At 44.6% G+C, this 26,642-nt stretch overlaps 1 protein-coding gene across 1 annotated transcript in view; it reads right to left on the bottom strand.

Annotated features, from left to right (window-relative positions):
* Positions 1–11,429: 11,429 nt before the first annotated feature.
* The window catches only part of LOC121541353 (relaxin receptor 2-like), a 178,376-nt gene continuing 163,163 nt past the window's right edge, over positions 11,430–26,642 (bottom strand). Inside the window, 4 exon segments of the mRNA XM_045207960.1 lie at positions 11,430–12,605; positions 12,607–12,677; positions 21,230–21,327; positions 22,549–22,680. Of these exon segments, the coding sequence (XP_045063895.1) occupies positions 12,500–12,605; positions 12,607–12,677; positions 21,230–21,327; positions 22,549–22,680 (407 nt within the window). The 3' untranslated portion in view covers positions 11,430–12,499.

Genomic DNA, 26,642 nt, shown 5'->3' with positions numbered 1-26,642 from the left:
TTTCCCACCTGGACAAAAGGAACACCTATGTGAGAATGCTGTTCATTGACTACAGCTCAGCGTTCAACACCATAGTGCCCTCAAAGCTCATCACTAAGCTAAGGACCCTGGGACTAAACACCTCCCTCTGCAACTGGATCCTGGACTTCCTGACTGGCCGCCCCCAGGTGGTAAGTGTAGGCAACAACACATCTGCCACACTGATCCTCAACACGGGGCCCCTCAGCTGTGCATGCTTAGTCCCCTCCTGTACTTCCTGTTCACCTACAACTGCGTGGCCAAACACGACTCCAACACCATCATTAAGTTTGCTGACGACACAACAGTGGTAGGCCTGATCACCGACAACGATGAGACAGCCTATATGGAAGAGGTCAGAGACATGGCCGTGTGGTGCCAGGACAACAACCTTTCCCTCAATGTGAGTAAGACAAAGGAGCTGATCATGGACTATAGGAAAAGGCGGGCCGAACATTAACATTGGCGGGTCTGTAGTGGAGCGGGTCGAGAGTTTCAAGTTCCTTGGTGTCCGCATCACCAACAAACTATCTTGGTCCAAACACACCAAGACAGTCGTGAAGAGGGCACGACGATACCTTTTCCCCCACAGGAGACTGAAAAGATTTGGCTCGGGTCCCCAGATCCTCAAAAAGTTCTACAGCTGCACCATCAAGAGCTTCCTGACCGGTTGCATCACCACATGGTATAGCAACTGCTCGGCATCTGACCATAAGGCGCTACAGTGGGTAGTGCGTACTGCCCAGTTCATCAATGGGGCCGAGCTTCCTGCCATCCAGGACCTATATACTAGGCGGTGTCAGAGAAAGGCCCAAACAATTATCAAAGACTCCAGTCACCCAAGTCATAGACTGTTCTCTCTGCTACTGCACGGCAAGCGGTACTGGAGTGCCAAGTCTAGGACCAAAAGGCTCTTTAACTGCTTCTACCCCCAAGCCATAAGACTGCTGAACAATTAATCAAATGGCCACCCAGACTATTTACATTGACACCCCCCCTTTTTTTTTTACACTGCTGCTACTCGCTGTTTATTATCTATGCATAGTCACTTTACCCCTACCTACATGTACAAATTACCTCGACTAACCTCTACTCCCGCACATTGACTCGGTACCGCTACCCCCTGTATAGCCGCGTTATTGTTATTTTATTGTGTTACTTTAAATTTTTTAAATGTTTGTTTTACTTTAGTATATTTAGTACATATTTTCTTAAACTCTTTCTTGAACTGCATTGTTGGTTAAGGGCTTGTAAGTAAGCATTTCACGGTTAGGTCTACACCTGTTGTATTCGTAGCATGTGACAAATAAAATTTGATTTGATCTGAAGGGGTGTACTTGTACATTGAAGCTGCTTCATGTTACAGAAACAGGAGATGGGCTCCTGCCCTGTCGGCCATTCTGGCTTGGATAAAGTCAAGTGAGCGGTAAAAACCCACTGGAATTGTGATACAGTGAATTATAAGTGAAATAATCTGTCTGTAAACAATTGTTGGAAAACGTACTTGTGTCATGCACAAAGTAGATGTCCTAACCGACTTGCCAAAACTATAGTTTGTTAACAAGAAATTTGTGAAGTGGTTGAAAAACGAGTTTTAATGACTCCAACCTAAGTGCATGACTTCAACTGTACAGTCGTGGTCAAAAGTTTTGAGAATGACACAAGTATTGGTCTTCACAAAGTTCGCTGCTTCAGTGCTATGAGATATTTTTGTCAGATGTTACTATGGTATTCTGAAGTATAATTACAAGCATTCCATAAGTGTCAAAGGCTTTTATTGATAATTACATTAAGTTTATGCAAAGAGTCAATATTTGCAGTGTTGACCCTTCTTTTTCAAGACCTCTGCAATCCGCCCTGGCATGCTGTCAATTAACTTCTGGGCCACATCCTGACTGATGGCAGCCCATTCTTGCATAATCAATGCTTGGAGTTTGTCAGAATTTGTGGGTTTCTGTTTGTCCACCCGCCTCTTGAGGATCGACCACAAGTTCTCAATGGGATTAAGGTCTGGGGAGTTTCCTGGCCATGGACCCAAAATGTCGATGTTTTGTTCCCCGAGCCACTTAGTTATCACTTTTGCCTTATGGCAAGGTGCTCCATCATACTGAAAAAGGCATTGGTCGTCACCAAACTGTTCTTGGATGGTTGGGAGAAGTTGCTCTCGGAGGATGTGTTGTTACCATTCTTTATTCATGGCTGTGTTCTTAGGCAAAATTGTGAATGGTCTCAGTATGCTTTACTGTTGGCATGACACAGGACTGATGGTAGCGCTCACCTTGTCTTCTCCGGACAAGCTTTTTTCCGGATGCCCCAAACAATCGGAAAAGGGGATTCATCAGAGAAAATTACTTTACCCCAGTCCTCAGCAGTCTAATCCCTGTACCTTTTGCAGAATATCAGTCTGTCCCTGATGTTTTTCCTGGAGAGAAGTGGCTTCTTTGCTGCCCTTCTTGACACCAGGCCATCCTCCAAAAGTCTTCGCCTCACTGTGCGTGCAGATGCACTCACACCTGCCTGCTGCCATTCCTGAGCAAGCTCTGCACTGGTGGTGCCCCGATCCCGCAGCTGAATCAACTTTAGGAGACGGTCCTGGCGCTTGCTGGACTTTCTTGGGCGCCCTGACGCCTTCTTCACAATAATTTAACTCTCCTTGAAGTTCTTGATGATCCGATAAATGGTTGATTTAGGTGCAATCTTACTAGCAGCAATATCCTTGCCTGTGAAGCCCTTTTTGTGCAAAGCAATGATGACAGCACATGTTTCCTTGCAGGTAACCATGGTTAACAGAGGAAGAACAATGATTTCAAGCACCACCCTCCTTTTAAAGCTTCCAGTCTGTTATTCTAACTCAATCAGCATGACAGAGTGATCTCCAGCCTTGTCCTTGTCAACACTCTCACCTGTGTTAATGAGAGAATCACTGACATGATGGCAGCTGGTCCTTTTGTGGCAGGGCTGAAATGCAGTGGAAATGTTTTTTGGGGATTAAGTTCATTTTCATGGCAAAGAGGGACTTTGCAATTAATTGCAATTCATCTGATCACTCTTCATGACATTCTGGAGTATATGCAAATTGCCATCATCAAAACTGAGGTAGCAGACTTTGACCACAGGTGAGATACAGGTGAATACCCACTGGGCGCACCACGTCAACGTGGACAATTGGGTAATATTTTGTTTAGGCGTTGATCAATGAGCTTACAATCTATATTTACGCACTAAAAAAGACAGACAGAAATGTGTTGAATTCTCATTGTGTTATCATGCTTTCAAACCAAACAAAAGCACAACCAAATTCCAAAGGAAAACACTGTCTGAATGTTGGTTTAGTTGTCACCTAAATGTGTTATCACTGCGCTTTCAGCCATTTAAAAAAAGCACAACAAAGTTCAAATGGGAATACAATGCCAGATATTTCTTTATTTATACAACAACTTAATGTGTTCTCACTGTGCTTCATCTAATAGCACAACCAAATGACCTGGATTGCAGTTAAGATTAAATGAAAATTACATGGTGCAAGTGATCAATGCTGTTAGAGATTCTGCACAGATTATTATAGCAATTGCGAAGTGATCCACAGACCTGCAACCTTCGCATGCTATCTTGAACATGCATGCTTTGAATACATATAGAAGACATTTCAAGTTACAGTAACGTCAAAATGTGGCCATGGATATGTAGCTCATTTTAAGGTTGAATAAATACTGTTACTTTAGTTTGTAAAATAGCCTTAATTTTAAGATATTTACTGTATTACAAAAGTAATATTGAATTGTGTTTGGTTGAAAACACAACCAAATATCAACATTTGAAGGAGATGATCTTCTGCTTGGATAGTTTCATTTGTGCCACTGACTAAAGGGCTGGATTCAATCAGAACTGCGTTGGAGCTGTCAAATCCACAAGTGGCTTGTTACCTTGCCTTATCATGGACACCGCCATTAGATGCAACGAAACCACACCCGACTATAAACCGACAAAATCCCACGCAGCTGCGTTACAAGTTCAAACACTTGAATTAGACTGATAGGCTATAAATCCCCTCATCCAAATGTACATGAAAACATTGCATTAGCATATGCCTGTCTCAAAGGTCAAGCCCATGCAAGTCTAAGTACACATACTGTAACACTCTGGCTCTATGGACGTTTATATTGAGCCAGGGTTGTTCATTTTCTTGTGTTGGGTGTATTTCATTTGGTGGTGTTAGGGATGGGTGAGTTTCATTTTGTTTGTGTCATGTGGTGATTGGTCGATGACTCCCAATCAGAGGTAACGAGTGTCAGCTGTCGGCTCGTTATCTCTGATTGGGAGCCATATATATTCTGTGTGTTTTCTCCTTTGTTTTGTGGGTTATTGTTTCCGTGTTGCTGTTAGTTTGTATCAGTATTTTGAACTTCACGTATCGTCATTTGTTGTTTTCTTCGTGGTTGCTTTAAATAATAAAGTCATCATGTTCACTCGCAACGCTGCGCATTGGTCCGCTCCTTCAGACGATCGTGACAGAATAACCCACCACAAAAGGACCAAGCAGCGTAACAAGCGGCAACAGGACCTACCTACACAGGAGTTATGGACGCCTCCTAAGGTCGGGACATGGGAAGAGTTATTGGACGGAAAGGATCCTTGGGCACAACCGGGAGAATATCGCCTCCCTCGTGAAGAGCTGGAGGCAGCCAAAGCCGAGAGGAGGTGGTACGAGGAGGCAGCGCGAAGGCGAGGCTGGAAGCCCGTGGAAGAGAGGCAACCCCAAGACATTTTTTGGGGGGGGCACATGGCTTGGGCGACTGGGCAGCAGGAGGCTGCCACAGGGAGAAAAGGAGAGAAGGCTAACGGAGTACGGGAGCCATTGGCGAGTAGAAGGAGGGAAGTGTGTGTGGCACGGCGTGAAGGACTGATGTGTGTTGCCAGTCCGGTCCGGCCCGTTCCTGATCCTCGGTTGAGGCCAGTGGTGTGTGTTCCCGGTACGGACCGGCCTGTTCCTACTCCAAGCACCAGGTCCACGGTGTGCTACGCCAGCCCGGCCCGGCCTGTTCCGGCCACTCGCACCAGGGATACGGTGCGCGTCGCCAGCCCAGCCCGGCCTGTTCCTACTCCACGCACCAGGGAGACGGTGCGCTTCGCCAGCCCGGCCCGGTCTGTTCCGGCCACTCGCACCAGGGATACGGTGCGCGTCGCCAGCCCAGCCCGGCCTGTTCCTGCTCTCCGCACTAGGCGTGAGGTGAGTCCCCAGGGTCCAGCATGCCCTGTTCCGGCACCACGCATCAGGCCTACGGTGCGTCCCCAGGGCCAAGCATGCCCTGTTGCTGCTTCCCGCACTAGCCCTGAGATGCGTGTCCTCAGCCCGGTACCTCCAGTTCCGGCACCACGCACCAGGCCTACGGTGCGCCTCAGACGGCCAGAGTCTGCCGTCTGCCCAATGGGGTCTGAACTGTCCGACTGCCCTAGGGCGTCTGAACTGCCCGTCTGCCAAGCGCTGCATAAGCCGCCCGTCTGTACTGAGCCTGCAAAGCCGTCCGTCTGCCATGAGCCTTCAGAGCCGTCCGCCAGACAGAATCATACACCTGCTATGGAATCAGCAGGAGCCGACGCAGCCCATACTAGACTGGAAGCTCGGGTTCGGGACCAGAAAGAGCAGATCCTGCAGATGGGAGCCGCCCTGCTGGAGGTGATGACTGCAATCCGAGGCTGGGGTCCGCCTCCACCACCAGCCTCCCAGCCAGCACCATCAGCTAGCCATGAGCAGCCAGATCCGTCCAGCCAGCCATGAGCAGCCAGATCCGTCAGCCAGCCATGGGCAGCCAGATCCGTCAGCTAGCCATGAGCAGCCAGATCCGTCAGCCAGCCATGAGCAGCCAGATCCGTCAGCCAGCCATGAGCAGCCAGATCCGTCAGCCAGCCATGAGCAGCCAGATCCGTCAGCCAGCCATGAGCAGCCAGATCCGTCCAGCCAGCCATGGGCAGCCAGATCCGTCAGCCAGCCACGAGCAGCCAGATCCGTCAGCCAGCCGCGAGCAGCCAGATCCGTCAGCCAGCCGCGAGCAGCCAGATCCGTCAGCTAGCCACGAGCAGCCAGATCCGTCAGCCAGCCATGAGCAGCCAGATCCGTCAGCCAGCCATGAGCAGCCAGATCCGTCAGCCAGCCATGAGCAGCCAGATCCGTCAGCCAGCCATGGGCAGCCAGATCCGTCAGCCAGCCACGAGCAGCCAGATCCGTCAGCCAGCCACGAGCAGCCAGATCCGTCAGCCAGCCGCGAGCAGCCAGATCCGTCAGCTAGCCATGAGCAGCCAGATCCGTCAGCCAGCCATGAGCAGCCAGATCCGTCAGCCAGCCATGAGCAGCCAGACCCGTCAGCCAGCCAGGATCCGCCAGAGCCGTCTAGCCAGGATCCGCCAGAGCCGTCCAGCCAGGATCCGCCAGAGCCGTCCAGCCAGGATCTGCCAGAGCCGTTCAGCCAGGATCCGCCAGAGCCGTTCAGCCAGGATCCGCCAGAGCCGTCCAGCCAGGATCCGCCAGAGCCGTCCAGCCAGGATCCGCCAGAGCCGTCCAGCCCGGATCCGCCAGAGCCGTCCAGCCAGGATCCGCCAGAGCCGGTCCAGCCAGGATCCGCCAGAGCCGTCCAGCCAGGATCCGCCAGAGCCGTTCAGCCAGGATCCGCCAGAGCCGTCCAGCCCGGATCCGCCAGAGCCGTCCAGCCAGGATCCGCCAGAGCCGTCCAGCCAGGATCCGCCAGAGCCGTCCAGCCAGGATCCGCCAGAGCCGTCCAGCCAGGATCCGCCAGAGCCGGTCCAGCCAGGATCCGCCAGAGCCGTCCCGCCAGGATCCGCCAGAGCCGTCCAGCCTGGATCCGCCAGAGCCGTCCCGCCAGGATCCGCCAGAGCCGTCCCCGCCAGGATCCGCCAGAGCCGTCCAGCCAGGATCCGCCAGAGCCGTCCAGCCAGGATCCGCCAGAGCCGTCCAGCCTGGATCCGCCAGAGCCGTCCAGCCTGGATCCGCCAGGAGCCGTCCCGCCAGGATCCGCCAGAGACGTCCCGCCAGGATCCGCCAGAGCCGTCCCGCCAGGATCCGCCAGAGCCAGCCAGCCAGGATCCGCCATCTAGTCAGGTGCTGCCCCTTAGCCCGGTGCTGCCCTTTAGCCGGTGCTGCCCTTAGTCCGGTGCTGCCCCTGAGTCCGGTGCCGCCCCTTAGCCCGGTGCCGCCCCTTAGCCCGGTGCTGCCCCTTAGTCCGGTGCTGCCCTCTAGTCCGGTGCTGCCTTTTAGCCCGGTGCTGCCCCTTAGCCCGGTGCTGCCCCTTAGTGCTGTACTGCCCTTTAGTCCGGTACTGCCCCGTAGTCCGGTGCTGCCCCTTGTCCCGGTGCTGCCCCTTATCCCGGTGCTGCCCCTTAGGCCGATGCTGCCCCTTAGTCCGGGGGTTGCCCCCTTAGTCCAGGTGGGGGTTAGGTGGAGGGTGGTCATTGGGAGGAGGCTACCGAAGCAGGTTGTGACTGTGGTGGGGTGGGGATCACGACCGGGGCCAGAGCCGCCACCATGGACAGACGCCCACCCAGACCCTCCCCTAGTCCTGATGTTGGTGCGCCCGGAGTTCGCACCTTTAGGGGGGGGTACTGTAACACTCTGGCTCTATGGACGTTTATATTGAGCCAGGGTTGTTCATTTTCTTGTGTTGGGTGTATTTCATTTGGTGGTGTTAGGGATGGGTGAGTTTCATTTTGTTTGTGTCATGTGGTGATTGGTCGATGACTCCCAATCAGAGGTAACGAGTGTCAGCTGTCGGCTCGTTATCTCTGATTGGGAGCCATATATATTCTGTGTGTTTTCTCCTTTGTTTTGTGGGTTATTGTTTCCGTGTTGCTGTTAGTTTGTATCAGTATTTTGAACTTCACGTATCGTCATTTGTTGTTTTCTTCGTGGTTGCTTTAAATAATAAAGTCATCATGTTCACTCGCAACGCTGCGCATTGGTCCGCTCCTTTTGACGATCGTGACACATACAGTGAAACTGCGAATGGCTCATTGGTTTGACATCAATGGCTTGACATTTGAGAGTTATTTCTAACGTTGATGAACTTTTTGAACCGTTTTGAACTTCTTCTAACGGCGGTAGGGATCATAAGGAAGGTAGTGGTTTGTGACAGACAAGAGCTCATATGTCAGCTCATACCGCAGATACAGCTCCAACACCATCAGAACATCTGCTATGCGGATGTCGGCCAACGATGGTTAACGCTGGTTAACGCTCGATCTGAATGAATCTGAGCCTGGTTTTAATTCCAGTTTATCTACAAATTAATAATTGATATGTTGGATTCACGCCTCCATCAAAACCAAAAATAAAAGTCAAATCAGACCAATCTTTAATAAAGTACTATTATTTAACTTAGATTTTTGGATGAGATCGAGAAGTGAATCCAATATATTAATTATTAACTTTTAGATTACATTTGAAATCAACCAAAGCTTGAAACCCTACACTCTTGGAAAAAAAGGGTTCCAAAAGGGTTCTGCGGCTGTTCCATAGGAGAACCCTTTTTGGTTTCAGGTAGAACCCTTTTTGGTTCCAGGTAGAACTCTTCTGGGTTCCAGGTAGAACCCTCTGTGGAAAGGGTTCTACATAGAACCCAAAGGGTTCTACCTGGAACCTAAAGGAGGTTCTTCAAAGGGTTATCCTATGGGGACAGCCCGATGAACTGTTTTTGGTTCTCGATATCACCTTTTTTCTTAGAGTGTAGGCCTATGTGTATTGTCTATTTCTAGTTGAATCCTGGGTTGAATTGAAACAATAGCTGTTGTTGACTTTGCAAATACTATATACAGTGAGGGAAAAAAGTATTTGATCCCCTGCTGATTTTGTACGTTTGCCCACTGACAAAGACATGATCAGTCTATAATTTTAATGGTAGGTTTATTTGAACAGTGAGAGACAGAATAACAATAAAAAAATCCAGAAAAACGCATGTCAAAAATGTTATGAATTGATTTGCATTTTAATGAGGGAAATAAGTATTTGACCCCTCTGCAAAACATGACTTAGTACTTAGGGCAAAACCCTTGTTGGCAATCACAGAGGTCAGACGTTTCTTGTAGTTGGCCACCAGGTTTGCACACATCTCAGGAGGGATTTTGTCCCACTCATCTTTGCAGATTTTCTATGGGATTAAGGTCTGGAGACTGGCTAGGCCACTCCAGGATCTTAATGTGCTTCTTCTTGAGCCACTCCTTTGTTGCCTTGGCCATGTGTTTTGGGTCATTGTCATGCTGGAATACCCATCACGACCCATTTTCAATGCCCTGGCTGAGGGAAGGAGGTTCTCACCCAAGATTTGACGGTACATGGCGCTGTCCATCGTCCCTTTGATGCGGTGAAGTTGTCCTGTCCCCTTAGCAGAAAAACACCCCCAAAGCATAATGTTTCCACCTCCATGTTTGACGGTGGGGATGGTGTTCTTGGGGTCATAGGCAGCATTCCTCCTCCTCCAAACACGGCGAGTTGAGTTGATGCCAAAGAGCTCGATTTTGGTCTCATCTGACCACAACACTTTCACCCAGTTCTCCTCTGAATCATTCAGATGTTCATTGGCAAACTTCAGACGGGCCTGTATATGTGCTTTCTTGAGCAGGGGGACCTTGCGTGCGCTGCAGGATTTCAGTCCTTCACGGCGTAGTGTGTTACCAATTGTTTTCTTGGTGACTATGGTCCCAGCTGCCTTGAGATCATTGACAAGATCCTCCTGTGTAGTTCTGGGCTGATTCCTCACCGTTCTCATGATCATTGCAACTCCACGAGGAGAGATCTTGCATGGAGCCCCAGGCCGAGGGAGATTGACAGTTATTTTGTGTTTCTTCCATTTGCCAATAATTGCACCAACTGTTGTCACCTTCTCACCAAGCTGCTTGGCGATGGTCTTGTAGCCCATCCCAGCCTTGTGTAGGTTTACAATCTTGTCCCTGACATCCTTGGAGAGCTCTTTGGTCTTGGCCATGGTCGAGAGTTTGGAATCTGATTGATTGATTGCTTCTGTGGACAGGTGTCTTTTATACAGGTAACAAGCTGAGATCAGGAGCACTCCCTTTAAGAGTGTGCTCCTAATCTCAGCTCGTTACCTGTATAAAAGACACCTGGGAGCCAGAAACCTTTCTGATTGAGAGGGGGTCAAATACTTATTTCCCTCATTAAAATGCAAATCAATTTATAACATTTTTGACATGCGTTTTTCTGGATTGTTTTGTTGTTATTCTGTCTCTCACTGTTCAAATAAACCTACCATTAAAATTATAGACTGATCATTTCTTTGTCAGTGGGCAAACCTACAAAATCAGTAGGGGATCAAATACTTTTTTCCCTCACTGTAGGCCTAAATAGTATCGTTGATGATATATGACTTATAAAGTAAGGTTTCATTTAATTTGCTCTGTTAAACATACCCTTTGGAATGACTTCCATAGCAACAGTGAATGTATTTAGTTTTTAAGTGGAGATTTTTCAACAATCATTCTCACGATACCACATCGGTAGTATTCAGTGACAAATATCAAAGCTAAGCTGGGCTTGGTTAAAGCCCTGGATGGGAGACCAAAGGGATAGCTGTAGATAGATCGACTCTCCAGTAGGAGGTGCTACCCAGCCTATTGTTTTTTATTTTTTCTGCTAGTGAATATAACGTTGAAGATCTGACGTTGTTTCAAAGGTACAAATGTAACATATTTTATACAAGGTTTGTATGTTGAAAATGTATTACAATGATGACATAATCCTGTGGTTGAAATTCCACCCTCAAAACAACAGTTAACTTTGATGAGTTTTTTGCAAACTCTATGTATTTTACACGTAGATTCCACGTCACAATACATTGACAAATGATGTTGAAAAAACATTGATTCAACCAGTTTGTGCCCAGTGGGCATGTACAGTACACAGACATGTGACCACAGGTAAGAGTCTTCTCTTCATGTTAGATTAACAGACTCCACAAAGAAGAAGGTAAACGTCCCAACATGGTCAAAAGACGTGCACTACAAAGGGAACAAGGTGCCATTTGTGACACACACAACCAAGGGAGCTAGATTATTAAACAAACACACAGTTCAATTGTTTATGTACAAACAAACAAACAAACAAACAAACAAACAAACAGAGTCCATATGTAAACAGGTCATACATCCTCCCAGTCCCAGCAGTTATTGGTGCAACATAGCATGGTTGGGGTGAATTCGAATTGAAGGTAGTCATTTCAGGAAGTAAACTGAAATTCCAATCCCAATAATCGAAAAAGGCCATATATTTTCAATAACTTCTCAAGAAACTATAAGTAAAAGCTATTTATTTCAAACGTTTTTTTTCAATTGATTGAAGTTTAAATTCAAATCACTTCCTGAATTGACTATCTTCCATTAGAATTGACCCCAACCCTGCTAGAAGACACATTTCAGTTGAATGCATTCAGTTGTACAACTGACTAGGTATCCCCCTTTCCCTTTCCTTTACATGGTAAGTACTGTAGTGGATGAGGGGAGTTTCTCCCATAGTGTACAGTGAAGAGCTTGGAGCTTTGAGCACAAATCAATATTGTCCCCAAAGAGCAATGAATTTGCAGCAGTAATAGTCTCAAACAGCCCTCTCCAGGGTCCTGGTCTTAATGGTATTAAATGAATGGTTCATTATGGAGTAGTACTCTAGCCCACTGGCTGGAGACGCAGGGAGGTGTCGAGAGAGGAGCAATAGATACTCTTACTCCCAGGGTAGAGGTGGAGAGGTGGATGGAGGTAAGCTATATCCTCTCCTTCTCTAGGTGGAGAGATGCCTTCATATCTCAGTCAGTGGGATTCAGGGGGCGGTAAAATATATCCTCTCCTTCTCTAGGTGGAGAGATGCCTTCATATCTCAGTCAGTGGGATTCAGGGGGCGGTAAAATATATCCTCTCCTTCTCTAGGTGGAGAGATGCCTTCATATCTCAGTCAGTGGGATTCAGGGGGCGGTAAAATATATCCTCTCCTCTAGGTGGAGAGATGCCTTCATATCTCAGTCAGTGGGATTCAGGGGGCGGTAAAATATATCCTCTCCTTCTCTAGGTGGAGAGATGCCTTCATATCTAAGTCAGTGGGATTCAGGGGGCGGTAAAATATATCCTCTCCTCTAGGTGGAGAGATGCCTTCATATCTCAGTCAGTGGGATTCAGGGGGCGGTAAAATATCTCCTCTCCTTCTCTAGGTGGAGAGATGCCTTCATATCTCAGTCAGTGGGATTCAGGGGGCGGTAAAATATATCCTCTCCTTCTCTAGGTGGAGAGATGCCTTCATATCTCAGTCAGTGGGATTCAGGGGGCGGTAAAATATATCCTCTCCTTCTCTAGGTGGAGAGATGCATTCATATCTCAGTCAGTGGGATTCAGGGGGCGGTAAAATTAATACTGCCCTTCCTCTACTCCCCTCTCTCCCCCTTTCTACCCACAGTCAGGATCCTCTCCTCTCGCCCCTTTTCTACCCACAGTCAGGATCCTCTCCTCTCTCACCCATAGCGAGGGTCCATATCAGTAGGTAGACTGGGGGGTGATAGAATGTATTCCGTGAGGCCTCCATGTATAGTAGAGGAGGTCAGGCTCTTCCTGTTCTTCTTCATGGCCGACCTTCTCTGCCAGCGACACAGCAGTACCTCCACCTGTTATTGTTAAACATATGACAGAAGAAATAAATACACATTTTAAATAAATCATTTCACATACATTCTCAGGTCGTTATTGTGAAAGAGAATGTGTTCTCAATGACTTACCTGGTTGCAGTTTTTCTGTGGTTAAACGTACTGTTGGAGACCATTATTCCCCGAGCACCTTGTTAATTAGCATGTCAGTAGTAATAATCATGTTATGGGTTAGGGCTGACAGATTGTAAATGACTGTTTTACAGTTTTTGACTGTTTTACAGTTGTATGAAAAAGTTTGGGCACCCCTCTGAGGCTGCATTATAATTTACTCTGTCGTCACAGAAAATGATCACAGTGGCATGCCATTCATTTTCTAATAAAAGCTGAGTACTGGGGTATTGTCCAGACAAAGATTTTTAGTGTAGCAATATTAAGTTGTATGAAATTAAATCAGATGTGAAAAATAGGCTATGCAAAAATTTGGGCACCCTTGTCATTCTGTTGATATGAATACCTGTAACTACTTAGCACTGATTAATTGGAACACACAATTGGTTTGGTGAGCTCATTAAGCCTTGAACTTCATAGACAAGTGCATCCAATCATGAGAAAATGTATTTAAGGTGGCCAATTGCAAGTTATTGTTCTCTTTGACTCTCCTCTGAAGAGTGGCAACATGGGGGCCTCAAAACAACTCTCAAATGACCTGAAAACAAAGATTGTTCAACATTATGGTTTAGGGGAAGGCTACAAAAAGCTATCGCAGAGATGTAAGCTGTCAGTGTCCACTGTGAGGAACATAGTGAGGAAATGGAAGACCACAGGCACAGTTCTTGTTAAGGCCAGAAGTGGCAGGCCAAGTTAAATATCGGAGAGGCAAAAGCGAAGGATGGTGAGAACGGTCAAAAACAGCCCACAGACCACCTCCAAAGACCTACAACATAATCTTGCTGCAGATGGTGTCACTGTGCATCGTTCAACAATTCAGCGCACTTTGCACAAGGAGAAGCTGTACAGGAGAGTGATGCGGAAGAAGCCTTTTCTGCACACACACCACAAACAGAGTCGCTTGAGGTATGCAAACGCACATTTGGACAAGCCAGCTTCATTTTGGAATAAGGTGCTGTGGACTGATGAAACAAAGATTGAGTTATTTGGTCATAACAAGGGGCGTTATGCATGGCGGCAAAGGAACACAGCGTTGCAAGAAAAACACTTGCTACCCACAGTAAAATTTGGTGGGGGTTCCATCATGCTGTGGGGCTGTGTGGCCAGTGCCGGTACTGGGAATCTTGTTAAAGTTGAGGGTCGCATGGATTCCACTCAATATCAGCAGATTCTTGGGAATAATGTTGACGAATCAGTCACAAAGTTTAAGTTACGCCGGGGCTGAATATTTCAACAAGACAACGACCCAAAACACTGCTCAAAATCTACCCGGGCATTTATGCAGAGGAACAAGTACAATGTTCTGGAATGGCCATCCTAGTCCCCAGACCTGAATATCATTGAGAATCTGTGGGATGATTTGAAGCGTGCTGTCCATGCTCGGCAACCATCAAACCTAACTGAACTGGAGATGTTTTGTAAGGAGGAATGGTCCAAAATACCTTCATCCAAAATCCAGACACTCATTAGAGGCTATAGGAAGCGTCTAGAGGCTGTTATTTCAGCAAAAGGAGGCTCTACTAAATATTGATGTGATTTTTCTGTTGGGGTGCCCAAATTTATGCACCTGTCTAATTTCATTTTGATGCATATTGCACATTTTCTGTTAATCCAATAAACCTAATTTCACTACTGAAATATTACTGTGTCCATCACTTATTTGATAGATCAAAATGAAATTGCTGATCCAAAACACCCAATTATTTATAAATGGAAATCATGGAGATTGTCAGGGGTGCCCAAACTTTTTCATACGACTGTATATCTTTACTGTTTTATATAATGATATGCTCTTAGTATGAATAGATGGTTTTTATACATCCATAGAGATTGAAAGTAGTGTTAGGTTTAAGCTCTTTGTGTATGATAAAGTGCAATTATGTAGTGGACTGCAGTGGACTATAGGAATGTGTACTCCCCACAACTCAAGGCCTCTTCTGACTGATGAGAAGACCTGTGATATGCTCAGAGGAGCACAGATAAATACTGGATGATGGAAAAGTACTGAAACACATCTTTGTGGAAGGGAGGGGGTGAGAGCTAAGGGTATAAATGGACACTGCACTGTACTGAATGCATGTTCTCAGCTGAAGCATTCAGTCGGGTGTAATAAATCTAGTTTTAGCGTTTTTTGGTGTCCGCCTGGAGTTCGTAACAGAAATCTAGAACCTAACAGTACCTATGGCAAAACAAAAATGATCAAATGCTCAAATACATTTGCAGATTGCCTGATAATTGTCTTGTTTTGTACCTGGAGTTCGTATCTTAAGATTCACTTTTGCTAAACTTTAAATACAATTGTCATCAATTAATAAAAAAAAATTCACTGTCAAATGTTTTGTTTACGGAATATCAAAACGTTGTTTTTAACAGAAGAGAAAAAGTTGCAATCGGTAAATACTACTGCACAAAACTGTAAATGGTTTCATCAGTAGTACACCAGGTAGAATATAGGGACAGAGGACTGTCTAATTTGATCCTTTACAACATCGGGGACATGCAGAGATGCAGAGAATGAAGTTGAGTTACTTCTAAAATACTTCTAAGACAAGTCATCATCTCCAACGTTGTGACCTTCCATAACAGAGCTTCGCTTTGATGGGGATTTCAAATCAAATCAAATCAAATTTTCATTGTCACATGCGCCAAATACAACAGGTGTAGTAGACCTTACAGTGAAATACTTTCATTTTTAGATAAAACTATACTAAATATATTCAAGTCACCAAATAGTTGATTAAAACACACTGTTTTGCAATGGTCTGTAGTAGCCTTAACATCACTCTCTGTGGTAGCCCATGGTGTAGCCAGAGGACAGCTAGTTTCCATCCTCTGGGTCCATTGACATTTCAATTTCAAAACCTAGGAGGCTCATGGTTCTCACCAGGGCATACAATTAACTTTTTGGTCCACCAACCACTGTGGCAAGTAAATAAAAAAATCTACCAGCCAATCAGATTTTTTACCAGCCAAAATATTATGATTTTTATCTAAAATTACACCAACAACCAAGTAGACTAAAACAAAACAGAAACGGATGAGCATGCTCTGTAATGTTTCTAAAACAATACATGTACAGTGCCTTGCAAAAGTATTCATCCCCCTTCGCGCTTTTCCTATTTTGTTGCATTACAACCTGTAATTTAAAGGGATTTTTAATTGGATTTCATGTAATGGACATACACAAAATAGTCAAAATTGGTGAAGTGAAATGAAAATGATGACTTGTTTCAAAAAATAAATAACGGAAAAGTGGTGCGTGCATATGTATTCACCCCCTTTGCTATGAAGCCCCTAAATAAGATCTGGTGCAACCAATTACCTTCAGAAGTCACATAATTAGTTAAATAAAGTCCACCTGTGTGCAATCTAAGGGGGGTGAATAGTTATGCACGCTCAAATTTTTTATTTATTTTTGGTCTTATTTATTGTTTGTTTCACAAGAAAAAATATTTTGCATCTTCAAAGTGGTAGGCATGTTGTGTAAATCAAATGATTCAAACCCCCCAAAAAATCTATTTTAATTCCAGGTTGTAAGGCAACAAAATAGGAAAAATGCCAAGGGGGTTGAATACTTTCGCAAGCCACTGTATTACTAGTAAGAAGTAATCTGACCTGAGTCTTAACCAAAATATCACAAATTAAGGCCGGGAGGTTACCTTGGTAACGCGACTAGTCATGGTTCTACTGTGAGATTGAGTCTGACTAGTGGAAGCGTTGTCTTCTCTTCCCTAGCAGTTGAAACTCAAACATAGAAAAACAACTTAGCTTGTGAACAAAACAATGTAAATAGCCAAGAAACACAAGGACAAAGTCTCACTTCAGTAGACTTTTGTTTCAAGTAAATTAGACCAACTTTTATGCCTGTGCGCAGCGCTTCTAAAAATGAATCTTTCACTCAGTTCTTTATGTCCGCACAGCCCCCAGCCAGGCAGTGTTGCAGAAATACTTTGAAAACAGCTACTGCAGCATTTATTTTACTATAAATGTGATCATACTTGACTATTTTTATTCACAAATGCTAGTGAAATGCTTGCACTGTGGAGCCCTGACCACCCGCAAACGTAGCTGGTGAAATAGACATCTTACCTGCCAATGCCAAAATCTACCCGCATTTGGTAGGTGGCGGGTGCTAATTTTAGGCCCTGCTTCTCACCCCTTCCATTGACTTACACAGTAATTATGACAACTACCGGAGGACATCCTCCAACCTATCAGAGCTCTTGTATGAACTGACATGTTGTTCACCCAATCAAAGGATCAGAGAATGAATCTAGTACTGAAAGCATAAGCTACAGCTAGCTAGCACTGCAGTGCATACAATGTGGTGAGTAGTTGACTCAAAGAGAGAGAAAGATAATAGTTGAATAGTTTTGAACAAATTCAGTTCTTACAAAATGAAGGAGAAGCGAGAGAGAGAGAGAGAGAGCTACAGTGAGGGAAAAAATGTATTTGATCCCCTGCTGATTTTGTACGTTTGCCCACTGACAAAGAAATGATCAGTCTATAATTTTAATTATAGGTTTATTTGAACAGTGAGAGACAGAATAACAAACAAAAAAAATCCATTTTAAAGAGGGAAATAAGTATTTGACCCCCTCTCAATCAAAAAGATTTCTGGCTCCCAGGTGTCTTTTATACAAGTAACGAGCTGAGATTAGGAGCACACTCTTAAAGGGAGTGCTCCTAATCTCAGTTTGTTACCTGTATAAAAGAGACCTGTCCACAGAAGCAATCAATCAATCAGATTCCAAACTCTCCACCATGGCCAAGACCAAAGAGCTCTCCAAGGATGTCAGGGACAAGATTGTAGACCTACAAGACCATCGCCAAGCAGCTTGGTGAGAAGGTGACACCAGTTGGTGCGATTATTCGCAAATGGAAGAAACACAAAATAACTGTCAATCTCCCTCGGCCTGGGGCTCCATGCAAGATCTCACCTCGTGGAGTTGCAATGATCATGAGAACGGTGAGGAATCAGCCCAGAACTACACGGGAGGATCTTGTCAATGATCTCAAGGCAGCTGGGACCATAGTCACCAAGAAAACAATTGGTAACACACTACGCCGTGAAGGACTGAAATCCTGCAGCGCCCGCAAGGTCCCCCCTGCTCAAGAAAGCACATATACATGCCCGTCTGATGTTTACCAATGAACATCTGAATGATTCAGAGGAGAACTGGGTGAAAGTGTTGTGGTCAGATGAGACCAAAATGGAGCTCTTTGGCATCAACTCAACTCGCCATGTTTGGAGGAGGAGGAATGCTGCCTATGACCCCAAGAACACCATCCCCACCGTCAAACATGGAGGTGGAAACATTGTGCTTTGGGGGTGTTTTTCTGCTAAGGGGACAGGACAACTTCACCGCAACAAAGGGACGATGGACGGGGCCATGTACCGTCAAATCTTGGGTGAGAACCTCCTTCCCTCAGCCAGGGCATTGAAAATGGGTTGTGGATGGGTATTCCAGCATGACAATGACCCAAAACACACGGCCAAGGCAACAAAGCAGTGGCTCAAGAAGAAGCACATTAAGGTCCTGGAGTGGCCTAGCCAGTCTCCAGACCTTAATCCCATAGAAAATCTGTGGTGGGAGCTGAAGGTTCGAGTTGCCAAATGTCAGCCTCGAAACCTTAATGACTTGGAGAAGATCTGCAAAGAGGAGTGGGACAAAATCCCTCCTGAGATGTGTGCAAACCTGGTGGCCAACTACAAGAAACGTCTCTGACCTCTGTGATTGCCAACAAGGGTTTTGCCACCAAGTACTAAGTCATGTTTTGCAGAGGGGTCAAATACTTATTTCCCTCATTAAAATGCAAATCAATTTATAACATTTTTGACATGCGTTTTTCTGGATTTTTTGTTTGTTATTCTGTCTCTCACTGTTCAAATAAACCTACCATTAAAATTGTAGACTGATCATTTCTTTGTCAGTGGGCAAACGTTCAAAATCAGAAGGGGATCAAATACTTTTTTTCCCCTCACTGTAGCTACATTTCCTTGTGTTTTATTTATTCACTTTTCATTTTCACTTACTTAGCTAGCGAATGCAGCTCGCTAGTTTAGCCTACTCAAACACCCGGCTCAAACAGAGAGGGATGCTATATTAGCTAGCTGGCTATGGCTATCCAACACTGGAACTCTTCCAAGTCAAGGTAAGCTTTTGGTTTTATACATTTTTTTGCCACCGGTGCCTGCTGGTGTTACTGCTAAATTACTTGCTGTACACTGTCCTACATGATTTTAGTGGGTTTACTAACGCGTTAGTTCTAGTAGCTATGTTGCAAGGTTTTTTCGCCTGGTCACAGACAGCTTTTGTGTTGTGCACTGAAGTCCACAAGCGAATGGATATGCGAGAAGGAATTATACAATGAGCAAAGTGATCATGCTGTTTGTATGTGGCTGCTATGAAAGTGAGCTGTGTTTGCGGATGATCAGCGGTGTATTCATTCCAGTGATTCTGTTGAAAAACGTTTCTTAAATGGAACGAAACAGGGATAAACATACCTGAATTTGTCCAATAGAAACTCTCATTTGCAAGTGTTAGAATAATGATTACACCCTAGAACAGCTAGATGCAGGCAAGAGTGTGCAAGGCGGTATTGAATGTCACGGTCTCTCACCTTGATTACTAAATTTTTTCTCTCGACCTAAGCACCTACTTTGTAGATTTTCATTTGTAGGCTAGGTTGTAGCAACCTCAAAGCGGGTTTACTAACGCGTTAGTTGTAGTAGCTATGTTGACTATGACGTGACAACGATGTAGGCTGTGTGTAGCGGTAAGCAGTCATGATATGAAGGTTTGGCTGGGAAAGGTTTTTCACCTGGTTACAGACAGCTGATATGCTGTGCACTGAAGTCAAGTGCAGGGAAAAGGGAGAAGGAATTAAATATACAATGAGCAACGTGATCATGCTGTTTTTATATGGCTGCTACGAAAGTGGACTGTGTTTGCTTGTGATCAGGGGTATATTCATTCCGCCGATTCTGTTGAAGAAAGTTTCTTACCTAAAGAAAACGGAACGAAATGGGGATAAACATACCTGAATTTGTCCAATAAAACTCTAATTTGCAACTGTTGGACTAATGATTACTCCCTAGATCAGCTAGATGCAGGCAAGGGTGTGCGAAGCGGTATTGCATCTGTTACTGTCTGTCACTTTGATTACTCAAAATTCTCTCGACCTATGCACCTACGTTGTAAACTTTCATTCATAGGCTAGGTTGTAGCAACCTCATGATGGGTACAGGGAACATTTTGGAGTATCACGTAGTAGCCTATACCTATGGATGTTACATTGAGCTGGGTGAATGGAATATGAATGACAGTCTGTAATAGAAATAAGGCCCATAAAAAATAAAATTACAAAATATCGTCCTCCCTCATCTAAGAGAATGCCAAGAGTGTGCAAAGCTGTCATCAAGGCAAAGGGTGGCTACTTTGAAGAATCTCAAATATAAAATATATTTTGATTTGTTTAACACTTTTTTTGGTTACTACATGATTCCATATGTGTTATTTCATAGTTTTGACATCTTCACTATTATTCTACAATGTAGAAAATAGTAAAAATAAAGAAAACCCCTGGAGGTGTGTCCAAACATTTGACTGGTACTGTATATATATATTTATATTTATATTATTGGTCCCTTGTAGCTCAGTTGGTAGAGCATGGCGCTTGCAACGCCAGGGTTGTGGGTTCGTTTCCCACGGGGGGCCAGTATGAAAAATGTACGCACTCACTAACTGTAAGTCGCTCTGGATAAGAGCGTCTGCTAAAATGTAAATATTTACCAGTGGTGGCAGGTAAACTGAAAGAAAAACTAGAGACTACATCCCAAATGGCACCCTATTCCCTACATAGTGCACTACTTTGGTAGGCTTGAATAACATTAAGAAGCCGCCTGACGTTGTTACGTGACTTACGACCCTTAATGAAGCCAGTTTGGTCCCCTTTCACACATAGTGGCAATGAGTCCTCTAGTCGTGTGGCTCGGATTTTAGAAAGCAATTTTCCATCCACATTCAAAAGGGAGGGACAAGAATCTGGGCATTTTCCCTTTTTGAGAATAAGTGATATGTTGGCTTCCCTCAGCGTTTTGAGGGAGGCGGTCATTTTGAAAATGAGTGGTTAAACATATCAAGCGATGGCTCAAGGATCAGAGACTCCTTATAGAACTCATTACAAAACCCGTCCGCTCCTGGGGCCCTACCATTGTATAGATTCTTTCATTGCAAAACATGATCTCTTCCTTGGTAATAGGGGCATTAAGGAGATTCTCTGTTCTTCTGGAATAGTCGGGAGCTCAATCTTAGAAAATAAGTCTATATGACCAAAGCCCTGATCAAAAGTAGTGCACTATACAGGAAATAGGGCGCCATTTGGGATGCACCCACTACCTGTTCTCTGAAGAAGCTGGTAGTCAGGGTGTAGAGGATAGGGTTCAGGGCGCTGTTGATGGGTAATATAAAGATCACCACCCAGGATGAGATGGTACCTGGAGGGGGAGGGAGAGAGAGGGAGTTAGAGGTGTGTGCATGTGGGGGGTGTGTGTGTCCTTGTGTATTACCTGCAGTGTTGGGGAGTAGTGAACTACATGTAGTGTAATTTAACTGCGTTTTGCGTTAGCTTGGTGGTAGTTGAACTAAGTTCAAATCTAGGTAGTGTTTTCAGTAGTTAATTACTTTTTTGCCATGTAGCGGTTTAGCTAACTACTGGAACTACACACTGCTTTTTTCTCAAAAACAAAAGGAAATATAGGTGAAGTAGACAATAACTTCCTTTCTTTTTCAGCACCAGACCTGCCTGATTCTCACTTGAAACATCGTTTTTGTGTTCAATTCCTACAGTCCATCTGTGACGCTGGTGCGTTTTTGGACTTCAAACCCCTTTTAAAACAGACTTCTGGGTTGGTACCATTGGATTCGTATATTTCTTCTGCATCCATTGATACCAACCATTAGTCTGTATGAGTAGCAGGTGTTTGTGAGACAAGGGGCCTGGGGGGGCGGTTCCTCTCAGAAACACGCCACACAACAGCTACAAACTATTATGACCCTTCTATGACACTCACACACCACACAACAGTAGTTAGAAGGTAAGGAGTTATTCTACATAGAAGATCATAGGAAATTCCAGGACATACTATATCATTTATACTTATTAATAAACTCACATATTTGCCGTCACAAACTCCAACCTCCAACCTCATTGACTAGTTGGATATTCATTTCCCACTGAGCAAACCATTTCTGTACTTACAGCGTTCTTTAAATACATTTTTGATCAGGTTTTTGCTTGGCGGACATTATTTTTTAAAAAATTGACATTGGTCAATAAAGCTCATGAATGCAACTGATTATTTTGTGTTCTACTTGTAGCCCTGGTTGTCCTGAAAATTAAAATTGTAAAACTCTGTGAGGCAGATTTTTGCTGGGGTCCTCAGGCCTGATGTTAATAAGCTAAATTACACATTTTAATAACATATGACCCCAATGTGATCTGTTGTTGCAATTCATAGTCAATGACATTTCAGATTTGCATATGATAATCTTTCACTAATTCGTTTGGATGTAAGTGAACTACTTTTTCAAAGGAACTTTAGTTAAGTAAACTATATTTTTCATAGGGGTAGCTTTAGTGTAGCTTAACTTCTGTGTAAACTAATTGATAGCTTGGTAAATTATATTTTCAGAGTAGCTTCCCCAACAACGATTACCTGGTATCTCGACCTGCAGCAGGGACAGTATTTTGACCAGGAAGATGGGGATCCAGCAGAGGGCGTCAGAGAAGACGATGAAGAAGAACCTGTTAGCTACAGCCACGTCTCGGTGTAGCCTGCTCCTCAAGTCTGTAACAGAACAGCCTGTTAGCTACAGTCAGGTCTGTAAAGCTTCAACTGCAAATAATATTCAAGTATTCACACCCCTTGGCTATACAGGGCCTTCAGAAAGTATTCACAGCCCTGTGCCTTCAGAAAGTGTTCACACCCCTTGAACCTATTCCACATTTTGTTGTGTTACAGCTTGAATTTAAAATAGATTAAATTGAGATTTTGTGTCTCTGGCCTACAAACAATACATTTTAGTCATTTAGCAGCCACTCTTATCCAGAGCGACTTACAGTTAGTGAGTGCATATATTTTTTTAATATATTTTTTTTCATACTGGTCGCTCGTGGGAATCGAACCCACAACCCTGGCGTTGCAAGCGCCATGCTCTACCAACTGAGCTACACGAGACTACATAATACCCCATAATGTCAAAGTGGAATTATGTTTTAGAAATGTTTACAATTTCAATAAGTATTCAACCCCTTTGCTATGGCAAGCCTAAATAAGTTCAGGAGTACAAATGTGTTTAACAAGTCTCATAATAAGTTGCATGGACTCACTCTGTGCGCAATAATAGTGTTTAACATGATTTTTGAATTACTTGACCAGTGAATTTCAAACACATATTTAACCACAAAAGCAGACATTTATATCCCTTTTAAGCATGGGGAAGTTTTTAATTACACTTTGGAAGGTGTATCAATACACCCAGTCACTACAAAGATACAGCCGTCCTTCTTTATTCAGTTGCCAGAGAGGAAGGAAACCGCTAAGGGATTTTATCATGTGTCACGACTTCCGCCGAGGCTGCCTCCCCTCCTTGTTCGGGCAGGTTTCGGCGTTCGGCGTCACCGGCTTACTAGCTACTGCCGATCCATTTATCATCACTCCATTTGTCTTGTCTTCAATCACACACACCTGGTCCTTATTCCCTCATTAGTCATTGTATAAGTGTTCCCCCTGCTTCCTTGTCTGTGTGGGTGATTGTTATTTGTGGAGGTCAGTGAAGCTCGGTGGAGCTCGTGTATTTTGTATCGACGGGAGATTTCCCGTGTGCCTTATATTTTCCAGTGTGCCTGTTTTGTGCCCTGGAGTGTTTTTGACACATTTCTGCGTAAAACTGTGTTTTTTTGCAGATTAAAGCCTGTGTTTCTGTGATTTACCCTCCTGCACCTGACTCCTTCCACACCACCTCATCACATCATGAGGCCAATGGTGACTTTAAATCAGTTACAGAGTTGAATGGCTGTGATAGGAGAAAACTGAGGATGGATCAACAACATTGTAGTTACTCCACAAATCTAACCTACAGTGGCTTGTGAAAGTATTCACCCCCCTTGGCATTTTTCCTATTTTGTTGCCTTACAACCAGGAATTAAAATGGATTTTTGGGGGGTTTGAATCATTTGATTTACACAACATGCCTATCACTTTGAAGATGCTAAATATTTTTTAATGTAAAACAAACAAGAAATAAGACAAAAAAACAAAACTTGAGCGTGCATAACTATTCACCCCCCCAAAGTCAATACTTTGTAGAGCCACCTTTTGCCGCAATTACAGCTGCAAGTGTCTTGGGGTATGTCTCTATAAGCTTGGCACATCTAGCCACTGGGATTTTTGCCCATTCTTCAAGGCAAAACTGCTCCAGCTCCTTCAAATTGGATGGGTTCTGCTGGTGAACAGCAATCTTTAAGTCATACCACAGATTCTCAATTGGATTGAGGTCTGGGCTTTGACTAGGCCATTCCAAGACATTTAAATGTTTCCCCTTAAACCACTCAAGTGTTGCTTTAGCAGTATGGTTAGGGTCATTGTCCTGTTGGAAGTTGTATTTAGCGCCATCCATCATTCCTTCAATTCTGACCAGTTTCCCAGTCCCTGCCGATGAAAAACTTCCCCACAGCATGGTGTTCTCAGGGTGATGAGAGGTGTTGGGTTTGCGCCAGACATAGCGTTTTCCTTGATGGCCAAAAAGCTACATTTTAGTCTCATCTGACCAGAGTACCTTCTTCCATATGTTTGGGGAGTCTCCCACATGGCTTTTGGCGAACACCAAACGTGTTTGCTTATTTTTTTATTTAAGCAATGGCTTTTTTCTGTCTACTCTTCCGTAAAGCCCAGCTCTGTGGAGTGTACGGCTTAAAGTAGTCCTATGGACAGAAACTCCAATCTCCGCTGTGGAGCTTTGCAGTTCCTTCAGGGTTATCTTTGGTCTCTTTGTTGCCTCTCTGATTAATGCCCTCCTTGCCTGGTCCATGAGTTTTGGTGTGCGGCCCTCTCTTGGCAGGTTTGTTGTGGTGCCATATTCTTTCAATTTTTTTATAATGGATTTAATGGTGCTCCGTGGGATGTTCAAAGTTTCTGATATTTTTTTATAACCCAAGCCTGATCTGTATTTCTCCACATCTTTGTCCCTGACCTGTTTGGAGAGCTCCTTGGTCTTCATGGTGCTGCTTGCTTGGTGGTGCCCCTTGCTTAGTGGTGTTGCAGACTCTGGGGCCTTTCAGAACAGGTGTATATATACTGAGATCATGTGACAGATCATGTGACACTTAGATTGCACACAGGTGGACTTTATTTAACTAATTATGTGACTTCTGAAGGTAATTGGTTGCACCAGATCTTATTTAGGGGCTTCATAGCAAAGGGGGTGAAAACATATGCATGCACCACTTTTCCATTATTAATTTTTTTAGAATTATTTGAAACAAGTTATTTTTAAAATTTCACTTCACCAATTTGGACTATTTTGTGTATGTCCATTACATGAAATCCAAATAAAAATCCCTTTAAATTACAGGTTGTAATGCAACAAAATAGGAGAAATGCCAAGGGGGATGAATACTTTTGCAAGGTACTGTAAATGATAGAATGCAACGAAGGAAGCTTTTACATAATACAAATATTCCAAAAGTAAAACTGCAAAAAATTTGGTAAAGAAATTAACTTTATGTCCAGAATACATTTGTTTGGGGCAAATCCAACACAACACATCACTAAGTACCACTCTTCATACAGTATTTTCAAGCATGGTGGTGGCTGCATCATGTTATGGGTATGTTTGTCATCAGCAAGGACTATGGAGTTTTTTTAGAATAAAAAGAAACGTAATCGAGCTAAGCACAGGCAAAATCCTACAGGAAAACCTGGTTCAGTCTGCTTTCCGACAGACACTAGGGAACAAATTCACCTTTCAGCAGGACAATAACCTAAAACATAAGGTTCCTACATACAGTGGCTGTGGCTTGCTAGATAAAGCAGGGAGCCAGGCATCGAGGCATTCAGTTACTGTTTGATTGAATGTTGGAATGGGCAAAACGAGTGACCTAAGCGACTTTGAGCGTGGTATGATCTTGGGTGCCAGGCGCGCTGGTTCTCAGAAAAGGCCGGCCTCCTGGGATTTTCACGCACGACAGTGTCAAGGGTTTACCAAGAATGGTGCAACAATCAAAAAACATCCAGTCAGCGGCAGTCCTGGGTACGAAAACAGCCAGTTGATGAGAGGTCGAAGGAGAATGGCAAGAATCAGCAAGAACAGGCAGATAACGGCAGAGTACAGTACAACAGTGGTGCAGAATCTCGGTACGCACAACTCGTTGGTCTTTGTCACGGATGGGCTGTTGCAGCAGGCGGCCACACTGGGTTCCACTCCTATCAGCTAAAAACAAGAAGAAGCGGCTCCAGTGGGCGCGCAATCACCAACACTGGACAACCGAGGAGTGGAAAAACATCACCTTGTCCGATGAATCCTGGTTCCTGTTGCGTCATGCTGATGACAGAGTCAGGATTTGGCGTAAGCAGCATGAGTCACATGAGGTTGGTGGCACCTTAATTGGGGAGAATGGGCTTGTGGTAATGACTGGAGTGGAATCAATGGAATAGTATCAAATACATAAAACACATGGTTTTCAGGTGTTTGATGCCATTCCATTTGCTCCGTTCCGGCCATTATTATGAGCCTTATTCCCCTCAGCAGC

Source organism: Coregonus clupeaformis, chromosome 27, assembly GCF_020615455.1.
Source record: "Coregonus clupeaformis isolate EN_2021a chromosome 27, ASM2061545v1, whole genome shotgun sequence".
Taxonomy (NCBI): domain Eukaryota; kingdom Metazoa; phylum Chordata; class Actinopteri; order Salmoniformes; family Salmonidae; genus Coregonus; species Coregonus clupeaformis.
Note: the sequence above shows the minus strand (reverse complement) of the source record. Positions and strands in the feature narration are given on the sequence as shown.